An 18,093-nucleotide genomic window follows, 5' to 3' on the forward strand; every position below is an offset into this window, starting at 1 on the left:
ATACAAGCACCAAGTACATGTAAGGTGGTTGTACGATATAGTACACGTTTTGTACATGATGGCAAGACCACTGGTCTTAGACCAGTCAAGTCGCAGCAGAGAACGTAAATCCGCGCGGGGGCTCTTCTCGATACTCTGGTTCATTCCAGAGGTCCGGATCCGTCCGTCTTACCAGCTCCTGGGGTTAACGTTGGACAAGCACTGCCGAATGGCCAGGTTGCTCTCTACCTTGAGCTCAGCTTCGCACGGGGACAAGGGACATTGGTCACAGTGGATACCACCGGCACCTAGTGAACCCTGATCTTCAGGATTCGCCAGCAGAACGAGACACCGTCAAGAACAAGAAAGAGGAAGCTGTAGAAGAAGAAAAAAAACAGTAAGACCACCACCAGGATTTTAATGGCCAAGGCCAAATAAAGTCACTTACTACTACACGTATTGTACATGTATTGGCAAGCATCAGTCGTGACACAACTATATTAAAATAACACACACTTGCACATTATGATAGAGGGACATAGCAGGTGACTCACTTTGCTCCAAGGCAACTGACCGGCTTAGCACGCAGGTTTTCCGCAGCATTCAAACACTCACGCCCGGCCGCGGACGAGCTCCGCCCTTCGATCGCAGAGGGGAGTTGAGCATGGAGCCGCCAGGCGCAACGGCGGAGTGGTCGCAACGATCACCAACCGTGACGCCCAGTACCAAACTTGAGTCGGTCGCACCGAGACCCGACTAAGTCCCATCAGCAGGGAAGTTGGCAACAGTCTGTTGCTCCCTATATATTAATACATGTAATGTACGTGCGTGCCTCTGGCTCTTGAGCATTCCGGTACATGCATTACTGTACACTCCACGACAAAAAGATATGGACACCACCAAAAGTGGCTGTAACTTCGTCATTTTTTATCGTTTTAAGTTGCGGTTTGGACTAGAGTTGCAGAACACGCTGATAAAGATCTGCACGCTACTAACACGCGCGTTTTTGCGCTTCTTCAGGTAGCTCACATACAAATCACTGGTTCTGCCCAGGTGACAAAACTTATGGACAGGTAATCCCCATACAAAATCCTATATAAACCAAAACCCCTTACAAATGATACGAATTGGACTTTTGTATGGGGTGACAAAGGAACCAGCCTCACGGGGATACTCGTGACGTTAGACAAAGATCTGATGGCATTATCGTGTACTAGAAGATGTGTTTAGTAACCTGTAATAAATTCATCCTTCATCGCACAAAACTGAGCAAGTAGTAAGCAATTGAAATTTCGAGTGGTGGCTGCCATGTATTATCTGATGATTTGCGAGGCACGTTCAGTTGCATCCTAGTTAGTGCCAATTTGTAGCTCTGTATGCTGCTATCTCTTGGATATACGATTGTCTTCTCCATTCTAAACTGTTGGTAGATGATATATGGCTCAGTACTAAGGTAGAGTGGAGAAATCATGGGTTCCTTTGTCACCCCATACAAAAGCCCAATTCGTATCATTTGTAAGGGGTTTTGGTTTATATAGGATTTTGTATGGGGATTACCTGTCCATAAGTTTTGTCACCTGGGCAGAACCAGTGATTTGTATGTGAGCTACCTGAAGAAGCGCAAAAACGCGCGTGTTAGTAGCGTGCAGATCTTTATCAGCGTGTTCTGCAACTCTAGTCCAAACCGCAACTTAAAACGATAAAAAATGACGAAGTTACAGCCACTTTTGGTGGTGTCCATACCTTTTTGTCGTGGAGTGTATTACTATCACAGCTGAGAGCAACACGGGCGACCTTTTCTGTGACATTGCAATACGGGTAGGTACCTAGATTTTCGCTCGGTATAACGTCGCGCAAAGACTTATGGTGGTGTGAGCATTGCTCAGTCAGCTTTTGATCACATCGGTGGCTGCAAACTTTTTAAAGCTTAAGACTACTATCACATACACATTACCAGAACGGTACCGGGCTCATTCGTCTCTGGCGAATGGCACGGCCAGGTCCAACCCGTGCCGTGCTGCTGCAGTTCCCTAAAAATCCCTTGGCATGACTATGATACGTTCGTCCCCAAAGAAGCGACGGAAAACCAGTCGCTGCCGCACTTCCACCGCCTCACCAGAATTCAACGCGATTTCGTCGGAAAAAGTAGCAGTGTAAGTGTTTTCTAAATAATGCAATTCAAAACTCGACTTCGTCCGCAATCGCGCTATAGACACATTCAACGCGATGCAATATTGCGAGTTTTCACGGCCAGGTCAGGGGGTCGGATACTTTTTTCTCCACGAGTCAAGGCGACTCGAGTACTAGTGGGGAAATTTACGAGACCATACTTGCGACTCACAAGTTGAGCGTAACGCCAACATTTACCTAGAGATCACGAACGTTCTAAAAAATTCAGAAGGTAGTGGGTAAGGTTGCAAATGGTGAGGTTTGTATAAGCCACGCTATCCTACAGCAGTAAGTTAATGATCTAGATACCACCGTCGCTTCCGAGCCTACACATCTCATCCGCCCGCCGCATAGCTGAAACGGTCCATGCAACTTCTGCTTAATTTTCCCGCGGGCAGCATCGCGGTCCCTGCGCCCCATCGTCGTCGCCTTCCCCCCGAAAACCGAAGTCCTCTCCACTGCACTTGTCCAAGCCGATCTGCATTCCTTGCTGCCGTATACGTTGCAGGCCATCGTGAAGCGCCCCTGCAGCGCTGTGGATTCCCCAAGGCGCTCCATATAGCTCCCTTAACACTGCAATTTCTGCCCCAAATTCGCCGGTATCACCCACCCACGTCGCAGGCCAGCTCCTTGTGTCGCAGGCTACGTTAACATACAACATGTCTCTGGTCGTTACTGCGGTACCTCCGTGGACCCCCCACAGGCCCCGCCTTCCGGCTGACGGTCAAAGACCGCCGCAATACGCCGCCGCACGTAGCGGCGCAGACATCCAGCTTGGTCTGCGGTGTCATCCCCGAGCTGCCCGGTCGTGGCATGCGAGCACACCGGCCAGGTGCACACGGTCCACCGGGGGCTTGACCGGAATTCGTGGGCTTGTCCCGGGACCAGATTTGACCAACTTGACCAGATGGGACCAGTTTAGACCAGCTGCCTGTCCCGGTACATATCCCGGTAGGCTCACGATACAATAAGAGCGACACCCCCTCTTTCAATACTAAACCTAAATGAATTTTGTGACCGAAGCAGCTGAAATTTGCTCTTTGCGCTCATTCAGCGAAACGACGGACGGAAGCCAAGGCAGGCGGCGTGCCACGACGGAGGAAGCTCCGTCCTCATGGTGAGTTATTAGAGCTGTTCTAGTGGTGCTTGACTATGCAATAACGTGCATCCGCGCTGTGCTTCTGGTTTGCTGCTGCTATAGGCCTCGCATCAAAGATATCATGCGAGCAGCGGGCTGAGTCATGGGGTGATCTTCTGCTTAGCAGCTGCCGTGCTCCTGCTTTTGTGCGCTCGCCGGAACGGTAAGTAGTGCTTCATCGTATTCAGGTCACTGTATTATGGCTCGACGCGTGCTTCATCACCGCTGCTTACGTTATTATGACCGCGTGTCAGGCTCCTTCGCTACGATCCCAGCTCCGATTGCATCTTAACGCTGGAGCTCTGCCTCGCTGTAGCAGCTCTATTGGTGGAATCTACTATTGCCAGGGCTGTTCCTGCTCCAGCGCGCATATCCATGAAGCCAGCGACTCTGTTGCAGCCCCAGTGCTGTGTAATTTCTACCGGTAAGGCTGCTATTGTCTGGCCTCAAACAATGAACGCGTTCTAACTCTAAGATGCAATGTGCTGCACCTTGAAACAGATATTATAGCGATGCTTATCAAGTAATATTTAAGTTCAACTTAAAAATGATGTGATGTTTTGCTGGCCTTCTCTTGCTTGACGTTGTTCGCAGTGCTGGTTGTCGCTGTTTGGTCCACATCTTCGTTTCGTTTTTCGACAGCTATCACACGACGGCCGAGGACGCTTGTTTGAAGCTGGAGCTGAGGATGTTGTTGCCTGCTCTTCTTGTCGTCCATCCGACGGGGCGATTGACGTTGGAGCTGCCGGGACTGTTTTGGCCGCTACTTGTTGATCACGAAGACGCATACGAACAGCATTTTGACCCAACTTGGAGCCAGGGTACCGTTTAAGGTACTCACTGTGGAATAATTTCCACTTCCCCTTGCACCCTTTGCCTAACGATACTGCAATTAGGCGAAACTGGGCTTCAGTGTCTAGGTCCCATTGAGCCAGTTGGTAAGTTGCTGCTGCAGATGATAGTGTGATCGCGACTGGAGTATTGATGCCCGCGTCGTTAACCTGTTCGGCACCGATAAGTTGACCTTGTTCACAGGTGAGCGGGTCATTGGAGGCAGCTGGTGCCGGTGTAGAGGAAGTTAATGTGGCTGCCGGTTGCTGTGGCTCTGACGGGATGCTAGTGAGGGACCCGGAGACCCTAGCTCTACGCTCGGTAGGTGCGCATAGTCTATCATCCAACGATCTGGTATCCTGATCAGCTTGTAAATCGGATGAAGACCTGGCTGACGCCTTTTCCTCGTCATCTCCATCGCCTTGGGCCTTCTTGACGCGATTTTTCGATCGCTTCGCCGACCCCCAGCGACGATGCAGGAACTCGGCGGATTTGGACTCAATCCCGTCACACATTGCCGCTGCGAAATTAAAAACCTCTACATATACCTGCCGTTTGTTCTTGAGCGACGACTTGCGAACCATTGCGAATAAATGTTTCATAAGCTTCATCATCCGGCGTGACCTTGTCGTCGTTAATGGGTTTGTCAGTCATGATCACCATACGTGAGTCCAGAACTGGTGGAAACGTCTTTAGCATGTCATCAATACCTGGTAGACGCTTGGAAATTGCATGAAAGCCACGCCTTCGGAGTTTTAACGGTCGATTATCGAGACGCTCCACTGCACAGTTGTATAGAACCGTTGTCACAGCTTCGCCGCTAGACCATTCGCGGCTGGCAGAAAGTTGTTCAGCGCGAACTTCCTTCAAGACAGCAAATTCGTGAGCTGAAAAATTTCTTGAGCTGTTGTACTCGGGCTCCAAGCGAAGAAACTCAATTAGTTTTTTTCGATTGAAGTGGTTGTCGCAGTTGAATGCATTTGATAGCAGCGCCCGAATATCTTCTGAAGGGACCGCACCAGACAGAAGCTTGGCTTCCATATTAGTCGTTCGAAGCTGGATCATCTCAAACAGTTGCTCCCAAGGCCTGTGTTCATCTGGCTTGGCTGCTGAACTACGATAACTGCTGCTCGGAGCAAGGTCACTGGACTTGATCGTCATCAGCTTCATGACGTACTCGAGCTGTGGAGTCTCTGGCAGCAAACCACTACAGGCAACAGCACTTTGACACAAACATCTAAAATCAGTGCCGTGAAACTCGGGGTTTCGGCGATATTTCGCCCCGACGCTAAGGTTGTGCTGCGCTAGATCAGTAAGTAGAGATATAGAGTTTAATTTTCAGGCAAGTATAGTACCTGTAGAATGAAGATGTCCAGAATGCGTAAGCCCACTTCAACTGAGAGAACACGATCAAGCAGCTTTCGTAGCTTGGAGTGAATGGCTTCAAGCTGACTTGTGGAGATAATACGCACTTCACCCCCTGCCTCTGTGTACTGATTTTCGCCCACGTACAGGTCCCCCCCCCCCCGCCGGATCTGGGCCAGGTTACTGGCAACGCATCTATCCCACTCAGAACGCTTCACGGAAATACCAGCAGGATCCAGCGACTCTAGTAGCGACTTGTCTCGACGCTCACACTCTTGTGGCGGGCGCAGATTACACTCCACATCGTAGATTGCAGCAGACAGTTGCTTGGAAAGCCAACGCTTTTTACTGCTATCACTTATTTTCTCAGTGATCCTTGTAATAACATGAAAAGGGTCTTGTTTGACTACCACCGCATCGCCGAACACTCTCTTAATGAGATTGCGGTTGGCATTGGCGTTGTTGCAAACCATATCCGAGGCCCATCGGAGTCACTTATCATTTTGGGCGTCATTGTTTTTAAGAGCGCCTCTGTTTCTGCATGATTCTCAGACTGGGTTAGCGTTCTCCCCAAAATTTGTCCTACCTCATTTTGAACAAGCAGCAGCATACGAATAGCTGCTGACTGCTCTTTGATGCCATTAGATGTGAATACCTTAAGCTTGCTACAGAAATTTTGTGAGTGATCCATTCGGAAAACACGATCACACTTCGTTTCCGTCATCTGTGCTGCGCACGCGAAAGCGACTTAAAATGTTAGTGTGCGTTACCCATAGTTCTTTTAGCATTTCGGCATCCAAGCACAAGTGTTTTGACATGTATTGCTCAGGGACGTAGGTTGCATCCCCAGCACGCAGCTGCTCTACCTTCGCTCCAACTCGAGACCGAAGCTGGTAAAACCTCTTTTGGCGTCGCCGGACGATGTTTGCAACTGCACCTGCAATTCCTTTCGTAGATAACATACCGTCATATACGATGTCAAACATATCTGAAGCGATTCCTGTCTTGTATGTTAGTAAGTAGGGGAAATCCAGCACCAACAGCTTAGACGAAGCGAGATATGAGTGGCTGATAGTAGAAAACAATTTCCTACTGGTGCCAGCGCACTGATATCGTGCATAGTAAATACCGTTCTGTGCTTAACATCTTCCACTATACGTTGTTTGTATGCTTTCACCTTGGGCACGCAAAGACACCCTTCATGCACACACTTCGGTTTCCTGTTGGGCTCCAGGAGCCCACGTAAGAGTAGGATAGGCAAACCATTCTGATAGTAGCACACCTGATACTCGCTCTGGGTACCTTAACGTCGGTGGGAATTGGCGCAATGCAATAGCCTCAGCCACCGCAACCTGCGCAGCGCTCTTCTTGCCCATGGCTGGCGACGCTTCCAGCAATGTAAAAAAAAACTTTTTCGAACCGGTGACCGCCTGTGTCCCGCAACCCTGTCCCGGATCCCCCATCATTGCGGTAAACGGCGCGTGCTGGTGTCGGCGGAACAAGCTTTCTTTTGCGTCGCTACCGACTTAGCTACCGCGCCCTCGAGTAGCACAAGCACCGGTGGGGTACGGTGTAGATCATGCGCTGAGTCTCGAGCGACGCGGTGCTCACGGGCATCCGGTCAAGCAACTGTCGGTGCAGCCAGTGCCTGTGTCCTGTGAAGTCCTACACTACCAAGGTGAAGAAAGCCAATGCATCGAGGTGTCGTGTCAAGCCCGTCTATTGAGATAAGGTACTGAAGAATGAATCTATCGATGAGCTAATTGGCTTCGATGCTCGTGCACACGACGGATTGACACTCATATCTCCGCATCTCTTTCGCTTCTTTTGACAGCTTGCACACGATGTCGCACGAGATCTCTTCCTTCCGACGGGTGTAGTCAACTGGACCGCGGCTTCCACAGTGCTCGGAGCACGCATACGACGATCTTTCAGTCTGCACCGTAGGGCATTTGCACTCAGCTGGGAATCAGGATGCTCCTTGAGGAAAACATTGTGCAGGTACCCCCATTTACCTGACACTTGAGGTATAGAGTTAGCTAGTGTTCTGAAGCGCTCAATATCATCTTCTGTCAGCATCGTAGGCGGTTGCTCCATTACGAAGGCAGGGTGGCTGGCGGCTGATGGTGTCGCGTTGTTTTCACCAACACTTCTGCTTAACACGCCTAGACTTGCACCTGACGCTGGCTCACGTGTACTGCTGCCACCTGTGAGGGAACTTTCGAGGCTGGTTTCACTGGATGCAGGCCTAGCTTCGTGATCGGGGACAGCGGCACAGCTGACCTGCTCTGTGTTGAAGTTGTCAATGCTGGAAGCGTCGTCGTCGCTGCTAGCAGCATCTATTAGCAAATCTGGATCCATGCTCACGCTGAGTGCCGTGTTGGTTGCATCGTTAGCAGCGGCATATTGCTGTTTCTTGAGCTGCTCGATCGTGCCGGGCGGCAGGCGAAGCTTAATTTTGAGGCTGGCTCCTCGATTCTCGGCTCGCTTCATCGCTCCCCACCTAAGCGTCAGGTTTGATTCGCTTTTCGGCCAGATGCCGTCGCACACGCACTTTGCGAAGCTGTAAATACGGATGAATAGCTTCTTCTTGCCGGTGAAAAGTTTTGAGGAGCGGAGTAACTTGAAGAGCTGGATCTGGATAGCTTGCTCGTTGGTATTGGTCTCGGGGATTTCGGGTCGAGTGTGATCATACGCGAAGAGCTTTCGCTGGCTTGGTTTTGCAGGTGATTCAGAGTTGGGCGAAGAGGTTCTGCTGCTGCTGTCTGGTAGACCGCTCGTTTTGACAGCACTATCGACGACGGGCTTGGTCTACTGCACCGTTGCTCTTCTCGTCGGCGATGACCTTCAATTTTGCAACGATGGTTGCGTAGCTGCGTTGCCGAAGTTTGAAACTGCTGTTGGAGTTTGCATCCACTGCAATGATAAACATGATGGTGGACACTAGCGGACACTGCGACCAGGTTCGCTCTGGCGCAGCAGCTCGTACTCCTCCAGCGAAAACCCCACCGACGATTCAGAGTCTTGTGGCTCCAAATGCAGCAAGGACATGAAGTGAGAGCGCGAGAGGCGGCGGTTCTTCATAGTGTTCGAGTTCAGGAGAAGTAACTCGCGAACGTTTGCCCAATATCGCCGTGGTCGGGCAAGAGCAGCTTCGACATTATCAGGTACAACGCGCGCGCTGTCAAACATTCTGAGCCACTCTGAAAATTCAAAATCGAATGACGATCCTGACCGGTACTGGGGGTGCGGCATCTGGCCCGAGAGACTGTGACTGACGAATGCGAGCTGAGGTGTATCCTGGACGGCGCCACGACTCAAAATTGCTGCATGTGCCAGAGACACAAAATCGAAGTCCCCAAAGGCAGCATTCCTACCAAACTTGGCGCCTATCCGGAGGTTGTGCTGCATGATAAAAAGATCTAGAATTCGCAGACCAACTTCAACAGAGAGAGCGCGGTTCAGAAGCTTTTTTAGCCCGGAGTGAAAACCTTCTAGCTGACTCGTAGCGATGACTCGTGTCGTAGTGTGGGCTTCTGCGTAGTCGTTATTCTCCACAAACAAATCTCCGTTCTTGATCTGCGCGGCGTTGCTGTCAATACAGCCCTGCCACGTCGCCTCCGAGCATGAGAGATCACTAGGCGACACGAGGCTCGCAACACGACGAAATTCTTTTTCCATTTCCTCAGGTGGACGAAGCCGTCGCTCCACCGTGTACATGGCGCTCATCAGCTCCTTCGAAATCCACTTCTTCTTCGCTGCGCTGGCTAGCTTCTCCTTGACTCGCATCATGACATGGAACGGATCCTGCTTCACATCTACTCTTCCGCCAAACGTGTGCTGCACCATCCCACGCACTCCATTGGCGTTGTCACTTACTAGGTAGATAGCTTCATCATCCTCTGGTTTCAGGGTTGGCTTGACAGCGTCAAGTAGCGCAGCAGTTTCCTAATTGTTCTCCGACCTTGTAAGTCGACGTCCCACAATCTGGCGAACTTCGTTTTGGATCAAAAGAAGTAACTTAGCGTCCGAGATGCTTGTACGCTGCCCCGACCCGTCCCAAACCTTCAACTTCTTACAGAACGTCGCAGAATGGTCCACGCGAAGCACGTTTCTTACCGACATCTTCTGCATCAAAAGCTCACAGAGCGGTCCATACATGGCTGTAGTCTCCATCCACACCGCAGTGAGAACCTTGGTGTCTACGACAGCATTTGAAGCGCAGTACTCCGCCACAGTAGGTGGTGTTGGCGCCACGTAGTCCGGATTAGACAGCAATAGTGTGTACAGCTTGTAGTAGCGGGCTTGGCGTCGACGACGGATGTTGGCGACGGTGCTACTCAGGCCGTTGGGGGACATCATCCCGTCGTGAATCATGTCTAGGAGCGGCTTGGAATAGCCGGACTTGGAGCCTAATATATACGAGAAGTGCACCATGGCTTCAACATTAGAATGGAGATATTCAGGCGAAATCGTAGAGAAGCATGTTCGCGCGCTGCCAGCGCACTGATACTTGATGTACAGCAAGACCTGCTTTCCCTCGATCTCCTCAACAACACGCTGCCGATACTCCTTCACCCGCGGTGTACAGCGACATCCCGACACCACGCACGCAGGTTTTTGGCCACGGCACGTAGCCTCGGGGACCCAAACTACGACAGGATGGTCGAATAAGCCTGCGAGAGGTGACAGTTCGTCCTAGCGGTTGCTGAGCTCCGGGTACGCCACGCGAGGGGGGAACGCTCTCTTCGCGAGGCCCTCTTGGATCAGCCGCTTCCTCTCTATCTCAAATGTGCCTGTGGTCCACTGGCTATTTATTCCCTCATTATTCAGATAAATGCATTGCTATCGGAGCTCGGAGGTTTTATCGGAGATATCGGATTTTATAGGAGATGTCGGGGCCTGGCGGCCCCAACATCACCGATAAGTCGTCCACCGGAGCTCTGGTCGCTGGCTCCACAAGGGAGTCGCCGTCGTCCAATCGTGGCCAATCAGAGCGCTCTCAACGCTCACCGGCGCGCTCTGATTGGCCGGACTGCCCGCTGATTGGCCTCCACGGCGCAGATTGACGAGTGAAGCAATCTCCAAACTCGGTTTCAGATATCTTGGCATGACCAAAACAACGAAAACGTAAAGACACTCAATTTCAAACACAGATAGATTTTTCAAAGAGAATCCGCTTGTCGTTACGAAACTAGTTGTCATCAATTTCCCTCTGCGTTACTTCACAGTACCAATTAAATATCGACACCGGCAAACGCGTTGTCCAGCACCAGCTTATCCAGTGAAGACACGACTTTGGCCCAAGCTTTCCGGTCGTTTTTTCGCAGCATCTTATCAAACTGATGCCGTACAGCCTCGTTCACAGACAAGAAGTGCAGCGGTGCACGTCGGTTGCACGACGCCAGAACGGTACCGGGTTGATTGGTCTCCGTCGAAGGGTATAACCAGCACCAACCCGTCTCGTCCTGGTGCAGCCCACTGAAACCCCCTTGACCCTCCGAAATTAATTTCCACGTGATGACGATGCGTTCGTCCTCAAAAATGCGACGGATCATCAGCCTCCCCAGTATTTCCACCTCCTCGCCAGTGCTCAGTATGAAGGTGTCGGTAAACGTAGCGGCGTAAGTGTTTTCGGGGTCCTTGACGTCTTCGTAACGCCTGAAATTGTCTTTTGCAGCGTGATAGTGATCCGTCACATCCCAAAGGGAGCAACCAGTGTCGTAGAGTGAGTAAGGCTGCACCTCTTTGGTCGCTCGTTGGAAGTACTCCAGCTCTCCATCGGATTCATGCCTTTGCTCCGATCGCACCGTTGAATCTGTTTCTAGCTCATTGATGATGCACGCTGCAAATATTTCCTGCGAGCGTGCGTAGTTGCCCTGAATAGTCAAAGTATGCCGCCTCTTCCGCATTTGGACTGCTGATTTTATGGCGAATCGAAGAGCCCTCACAGTCAACGCGAAGGCTCTTTTGTGCGATGCTGCTGAGAGTGCCGATGTAGGTAGCTTGAGTGTTGATAGCAGCCATGAGTTGCCTCTGCTCGGCTTCAGCGGGTTCCCGTTCTTCACGCTGGCGGAGAGCGCATGATTGCCACAGGAAAAAAGCTGGTGGGCAGGACGCTTCGAGTCGCGCCTTCTCGGCAGCTCGTGTCGGCTTGCGTCGCGCGAGCTCTTCGCTTAATTCGACCACCTGACGCCGCAATTCACCGCGACCAAGCTTTTGGTTTTCCCGGTAGAGTCGACGTCGTGCGGTAATTTGCCTGGCAGTCGGTTCGTCCTTGCTGCTGCTTCTGCTGGCGTCGGAGATGGCGCCATCGCTGGTAGAGTCTGGTGACGGGTGCATCACTGCAGGCAGTAGGCTGTCGGCGTTGGTGAGAGCATGGAGTATATCATCAAAGTTACCCAACGTGAGGTTGACGTCAGGCGAGGCCTTGTTAAGAGTGGACGATGGGGCTCGGCTTGCTGGTTTGAGGTGAGTGGCGATATGACGTACTCAGGTGAGTTTGCCGGTAAAAACGCAAGTGAGCACATCTGAGTAGTGAACCCACGTGCTCTCGTTGGTGTAACATCCGGGCCGTATCATGAGATTGCGTGAGGTCAGCGTGATCTGGGGGGGGGGGGGGGGGAGTGCAACACGTTACAGAGAGATAGATTCATCCACGTGATACCAGTACCGGTATGCATGCTTAATGCTCCCGGTTGAACAAGCTCCTCATCTGATACACTGCGTAGGTACCGTACTGTATTTACTGTACCTACTATTTCATTTGGACGCCCAACTTTTAAATTTTAACCCTTTAGACCGCTTGTTGGCGGATCAGCGTGACTAAACTTTTGGTCATTAGTAATGACCTAATGAGTCATTACACCAGCCATTTGCACATTGGACGTCGAAGTCAAGCAGCCCGACGATGTCGTCCATCAAGACCTGATCGTGGGGTGGGAAGCCCACAATGTTATTGAATTTGAAGTCTGGTGGGAGTGAGCAGTCCGTTCAAAGGCGTAAGATGCGAGGGTGAGGACGTGACCCCGCCCCCTTCTCCTCCGACGTGACCACGTAGGCAGGAGGCAATTCGCCATGACTTGAGCTCGTGGGCTGCCCAATGATCAGGGTGCGTCAGGTGTACCCCGCCGATGATTACTGCTCAAAACAGAGGTTTGCGCCGCTTTGGAGTAAACTCGTTCGTATGTTGAAGCACAGAAACTGCGAGGTTGTCTCTCTCTCGCAATGTGACACAGCGACTTTACACTTTAAGTGCGCATGCCATCTCGACGAAAGTGACACGACCGATCGCGGTCCATGACAAAGACACTCGCTCGTTTTTCGGGACAACACGACACTATTATATACCTGTACTCACCCTGATAAGCTGCAGCTTAAGACTGTAGCAAACAATGTGTTTGTTTAGTACAGATAGGATACTTGACACTTGGAAATTTGCAGTAAGCTACTGATTAAACCTCGATACCAGCCAACGCGTTGTCCAGCAACAGCGTATCTAACGAAGAGACCATTGTTGTCTAAGCTTCCTGATCATGGTTTTGGAGCGTTGATCAACTTCGCATCGCGTGGCCACGTTTACCGACGACGTATAGTGCATCGGTGCGCGTCTGCTACATATTACCATAACGGTACCAGGCTCAGCCGTCTCTGTCGAAGGGTACAGCCAGGTCCAGCCCGTGCAGTGCTGCTCCAATCCACTCAAACTCCCTGAGTCTCCGAAATGAATTTCCACGTCACTACGATGCGCCTCTCCTCGAAAAAGCGACAGGAAACCAGTCGCTGTCGCACTTCCACCACCTCACCAGAACCTAACGCGATTTTGTCGATAAACGTAGCCGCGAAAGTGTTTTCTGGGTCCGTGACGCCTTCATAACGCTTGAAACGAATTTTAGCAGCGCAATAGCGATCCGACACGTTCCAAAGGGAGCAACCAGTTTCATACAAGGAGTAAGGCTGCACCTGTTTGGTTGGTAGTTGGAGGTACTCCAGTCCCCCATCCGCCTTGTACCTCTGCTCCATCCGTTCCCAGCTCATCGATGCTGCAAGACCACAACACTTCGTCCGCGCGCTCATAGTTTGCATGTAGCTCCCGAATACACGAGTCAAAGATGGCCATCTCCTCCACGTCTGGACCGTTGATCTTGGAACGAACTGAGGAGCTCTCTTGGTCGCTGCGAAGGCGCTTGCGCGCGATACTACTTAGAGCGTCGATGTAAGTGGCCTGGGTGTTGACAGCAGCCATTAGCTGCCTCTGTTCCGCTTTAGCAAGTTACCGTTCTTCACGCTGGCGCAGAGCGAACGATTTCCATAAGTAATAGGCCGGCGGACGGGATGCCTTGAACCTCGCCTTCTCGTTAGCTTGGGCTTGCTTCATTCGCGCGTGTTGATCGACCAATTCGACCACCTGACGTCGAAGGTCATCGCGTTCCAGTTTTTGGTTTACCCGGTAGAGTTGGCGCTGCCTCGCCTCTTCGCTAGACGGAGTTTTTGCTTGAAAGTCACCTCCTCCTCGCTGCAGCTCCGGTCGCTGGCAGTGAGGAGTGATGACTCGTTCGTGACGTCTGGCGAGACCGGCATTCGTCCTTCCGGTTTGAGGTGAGTTGTGATATGACACACTCAGTTTGAGGGCAAAACGCAAGTGAGCACATCCGAGTAGTGAGCGATAGCGACTAGTCGGACAGAACGTTCTGTCCAATGTTCTGTCCGGTACAGAACATTTGGACAGAACATTAACTGTATAAAATAGTATAATACCTCGTATACATTATATTCCGTTTCGCTACTTGCTGACTCGGCACTCAGGCTTTTACGGCGTCAGCAATTTCCAGTGCGCAGAGCTGATCATCAGAAAGCCATTTTCCTTGGCGCAGCCTCTTTGGAGGCGGGTAGCTCGTGGCAACTGGCGCGTTGTATCTCCAAAACGTAACCACGTTAATGTTCGTCTGAGCGTGATAGCGCGTCTGACAAAACCGCGCTTAATCCAGAGATTTAGGCCCACACCAAAGTGTGCCACGCTGATAAATTACTAAACACCACCAGGACCGCGGCGGGCAATGGTGTCGCTTAGCGCGCTAGATTTTGCGACGACCGTGTTGCCATAACACGGTAGCGCGACCGTGTTACCGTAACACGGTACGGAGCCCGAGCTGCCGTATTGGGCAGCCTAGGCGCTCCATAAAACCATTGTTGGGCTTTGAATTCTACCAATCAATCGGTCATTCTGCACATGAGGTTCTACTGATGCCAAATACCTCATATCTCGTGTTTGGGCAAGTTTGGGGTAGTTGGGGGGTAATAGTTGCGAAGTGCGGTGGGGTTACAGCTTTCTGTAGCGCTATGGATCATGTTAGCTTATAAGGTATGCGGTTGCGTATCTACACCACAGTGAGTAAGTCGTTTAGGGTATTCATCACATATTCGAATAATGTGTTTACCGGCGTGGATCGTGCACGTGACTGCGTGGTCGTGTGGTTGCGACCTTCAAAACCACACTTTTAGCGTGTATGAACAGTGGCACCGGATAGCAGACACGACCAACCGCCAGACACAACCAACCGCCAGACACAACCAACCGCCTAACCTGATCTTGCTAGAGGCATTCCTATGCGGAAGAGTTTCTGTAGCGCAGCTAGATCTGGGAGCCGGTGCTATCGATCTAGTCGATCGTCTAGCGATCCAGATGCCACTTAGCACTACCAAATCGATTCGACAACGCATAGCGGCCTTGAACCTATCCGCGGCTACTATTACTATTACAATTGCTAAGGGGTTTTGCGACTCTGACCTTTTAAGATAAGAGTCGCAAGCTTAAAAGCTAAGGCGCTGTAGCACAACGAAGGCATTACTGTCGAGCGATCCTAATTTCGCTCTAGTACTGAAACTGGAGATATTTGCAGAGCTGCACCTTCATTGCGCGTAGATCGCTTAGGTATGCAAAGCACACAAACGAGGTGGGCATCTTGCTGGGCAGCTAGAGCCAGCTACCTCTGTGTAGATGCCTTGACAGCAACGTTCCCACTGTAGGTTGTGTACTGAGCGGTCGCCGACCGAGAGATAGCCTCGGATCTAAGTGCAGTACACAAAATACTATTTTTAAATTCAAAAATATTTAGCAGTCGTTTGGCAGAGAAACCAGAATTGCACGGTTCTTAGCAAGAGACCGAAATGCCTCAAGGCGTTAAGGACGAGCGCGCGTGCGGCGCTCGTAAGCGTGCATGCGAGTGGAACGACGGTGCGTCCGGAGCACGTTCGAAGAAGAGCAAGAACGAAGCGGCTGTCAGCGAGGCCGAAGATAAAGGGGGGGGACGCTGGTGTCTGTGTGGTCTCAAATGGAGATAACGATAGGACAGACTACGAAGAGAAATCTGAAGCAAACCTTGAAGCTGGTAATAGCCCGGTCGATAGACATGCGCTCAACTCGTACGACCATGCTGTTGTGGAGGAATCCAGCTCACGTCGATGTGATCTAAAAGGGAGGCATTTTCTGGATGGTTTTGCACGGAATTATTCTGACTGGGCCGCATTTGAGGAAGCTTTCAAGAGTTTTTGTGTGGGAACCTTTCAAATGCTGTCGAGGCGTTCGTCTACTTCGGTGAAGCAACGGAACAGGCAGATTAAGACCAGGCAGATGAAAAAAACCGGACCCTTGCCAAATTACGACAGTATTTTTCCAGATTCTATGGAGTCTGAGACCTACAGCGTATCATATTGGTGCACGCGTGGCCGGAATCGTGCATCCGAAAGCACTGGGCAGCGTATGCACAGCAAGTTACGTGGAACCGAGTGTCCGGTTCGAGTATCTGCGACTTTAAGAAAATGCCCAAGCGGGGGCTACTCTGTTGTCGTCTCTACAAAAGGGTCAGAGCACAACCATCGCGTCGACCAAGACGCTTTTGACCACTATCCTAAAAAATCGCGCTATCCGAGATCCCTCCGTGTTGGCAACAGTTGATGCTATGCGCAGGAGTGGCGCAATGGCGAGAGGTATTCTTATGTACCTTCACGATGCCTGTGGTAAGTCTACCAATTATATTCTTTTGATTAAAAGGTTTTTACAAGAGTGGTTTTTGTTGAACACTTTTTTCTTTTTTGTAGCAGGAAAGAAGATAATTTTGAAGGACATCCACAATTTGATGGCTCAACTCAAAGCTAAAAGCAAACCGGGCGCAACAGAGGACGATTGCGTCGAATCAGTCCTTCGTGATCTTTGTGAAACTGATCATGGATCGGTGGTGGCTTTGTATGTCGATGAGTCGAGTGTTTTGCAGACTGTGGCTTTCCAGTCGCGGAAGATGAGACGGCTTTTCGATGCCTTTCCTGAAGTTTTGCTTGTAGACACAACGTTCGGCACGAACACCAACAGGTACAAGCTCTTCAGTTTCGTCGTTCACGATATCAACGGAAATGTGCGAGGCTACTGTGTATCTGTATGGTTCGTTCCTCTCAAAGAGCACAACTTCCTTTTGCGCCGCATACAGGGTCAGTACGTGCAACACTCGCTTATGACGTCTGAAGCGAAATCGAATATGAGGGATGCAGTCAACAGCTACAAGAAAAACAACCCGAATTGGCGGGCTATAAAGGTAATCGTGACCGACAAAGACTAAAAGGAACGTGCCGTTCTGTCCTCTGCTTTTCCACAAGCACGGATGCTGTTATGCCAGTTTCATGTAATCTCCTACTTTGAAAAAAGTTAAGCCTTATATTGTTACAATTATCACACAGTCGGGTAAGTAAATAACCCCATTTCAATCATGGTTACAGCCCTGTGTACAGGATCCCAGGAACGAAAACAGGAGTTGAAAGACATTCTGGCATCTCTCGTATATGCCGATAGCGAACATCAATACAAGAGGTGCAAGCTTCTGCTGCTAAATCGATTGGATGATCGCAAGGATCACCCGCTCTACAAGTATTTCATAAAAAAATGGGATGGAATCACCGATGAGTGGGTATCTTATCTCAGAACCGACGTTCCTCACTTAGGGAATCACACAAACAACAGGTACTATTTCAGCTGTACGAGCTACTACTATTATCCGATCTTAGTTACAACACGTCTCATGTGTTTTAGAATCGAGGCTAAGTGGGCAAAGCTGAAAGATCTCATCCGTCCCAGCGCGAGTGTGGATGTATGTATTGCTACGTTGATCGGTTTGCAAGGTATTTGAGAAAATGAGTACGGGATGGAGCTGAACAAAGTGGGAACATTCCACATTCCACCTGACAAAGAACTGGACGTGATGAACGAACGAGCCTTAAACGACCTTAAGCGACTCGCTAACATCGTGAGCTCATACGCCTTTGAGCTCATCAGCGTAAGTACCCTTATCTCCAAGGCGCAAAACATTCGTACTCACTCTAGCTTAATGTCTTACAACTGGTTCAGGACGAGTTCAAAGTGGCGCTCCGCGGCTCGACACACTACAAATTGAGTCTCCGTGAAGACGCTGTGGCAGAACTGGTCAGCGCTGACGATAAAAACAAATTCTACTTATCTCTAACGGTAAGACGCGTACTATTTGTACTCTTACACTGTTTATTTATTCTTATTTCTAGGAGTTTTCATGAAGCTGCATGTTCGCTCGAACAAGATTGCTACCCTGCCG

The 18,093-nt window shown here is 50.5% G+C and overlaps 6 protein-coding genes across 6 annotated transcripts; 1 reads left to right on the top strand and 5 right to left on the bottom strand.

Annotated features, from left to right (window-relative positions):
- Positions 1-3,822: 3,822 nt before the first annotated feature.
- Positions 3,823-4,632, bottom strand: PHYSODRAFT_305823 (hypothetical protein; the record flags this gene model as incomplete). The annotated part of the gene is made up of 1 exon (XM_009537366.1): positions 3,823-4,632. One exon carries the CDS (start codon positions 4,630-4,632, stop codon positions 3,823-3,825), a length of 810 nt encoding a protein of 269 aa, XP_009535661.1.
- A 2,569-nt stretch (positions 4,633-7,201) lies between these two features.
- Positions 7,202-8,566, bottom strand: PHYSODRAFT_305824 (hypothetical protein; the record flags this gene model as incomplete). The annotated part of the gene is made up of 2 exons (XM_009537367.1): positions 7,202-8,293; positions 8,492-8,566. 2 exons carry the CDS (start codon positions 8,564-8,566, stop codon positions 7,202-7,204), a joined length of 1,167 nt encoding a protein of 388 aa, XP_009535662.1.
- A 543-nt stretch (positions 8,567-9,109) lies between these two features.
- PHYSODRAFT_389921 (hypothetical protein) lies at positions 9,110-10,267 on the bottom strand (the record flags this gene model as incomplete). Its single annotated transcript, XM_009537368.1, has 5 exons — positions 9,110-9,356; positions 9,447-9,772; positions 9,815-10,030; positions 10,088-10,180; positions 10,211-10,267. Coding segments are annotated over 5 exons (939 nt in total), but the record flags the coding sequence as incomplete, so codon positions are not given.
- A 452-nt stretch (positions 10,268-10,719) lies between these two features.
- PHYSODRAFT_305825 (hypothetical protein) lies at positions 10,720-12,012 on the bottom strand (the record flags this gene model as incomplete). Its single annotated transcript, XM_009537369.1, has 3 exons — positions 10,720-11,399; positions 11,434-11,939; positions 11,975-12,012. The coding sequence occupies 3 exons, from the start codon at positions 12,010-12,012 to the stop codon at positions 10,720-10,722; spliced, it is 1,224 nt and encodes a 407-aa protein (XP_009535664.1).
- A 1,171-nt stretch (positions 12,013-13,183) lies between these two features.
- On the bottom strand, positions 13,184-14,133 carry PHYSODRAFT_305826 (hypothetical protein; the record flags this gene model as incomplete). Its single annotated transcript, XM_009537370.1, has 4 exons — positions 13,184-13,444; positions 13,494-13,734; positions 13,759-14,067; positions 14,102-14,133. 4 exons carry the CDS (start codon positions 14,131-14,133, stop codon positions 13,184-13,186), a joined length of 843 nt encoding a protein of 280 aa, XP_009535665.1.
- Positions 14,134-17,238: 3,105 nt separating this feature from the next.
- On the top strand, positions 17,239-17,655 carry PHYSODRAFT_525812 (hypothetical protein; the record flags this gene model as incomplete). Its single annotated transcript, XM_009537371.1, has 2 exons — positions 17,239-17,489; positions 17,559-17,655. The coding sequence occupies 2 exons, from the start codon at positions 17,239-17,241 to the stop codon at positions 17,653-17,655; spliced, it is 348 nt and encodes a 115-aa protein (XP_009535666.1).
- Positions 17,656-18,093: the final 438 nt, after the last annotated feature.

This window comes from Phytophthora sojae (assembly GCF_000149755.1).
Source record: "Phytophthora sojae unplaced genomic scaffold PHYSOscaffold_10, whole genome shotgun sequence".
Classification (NCBI taxonomy): domain Eukaryota; phylum Oomycota; class Peronosporomycetes; order Peronosporales; family Peronosporaceae; genus Phytophthora; species Phytophthora sojae.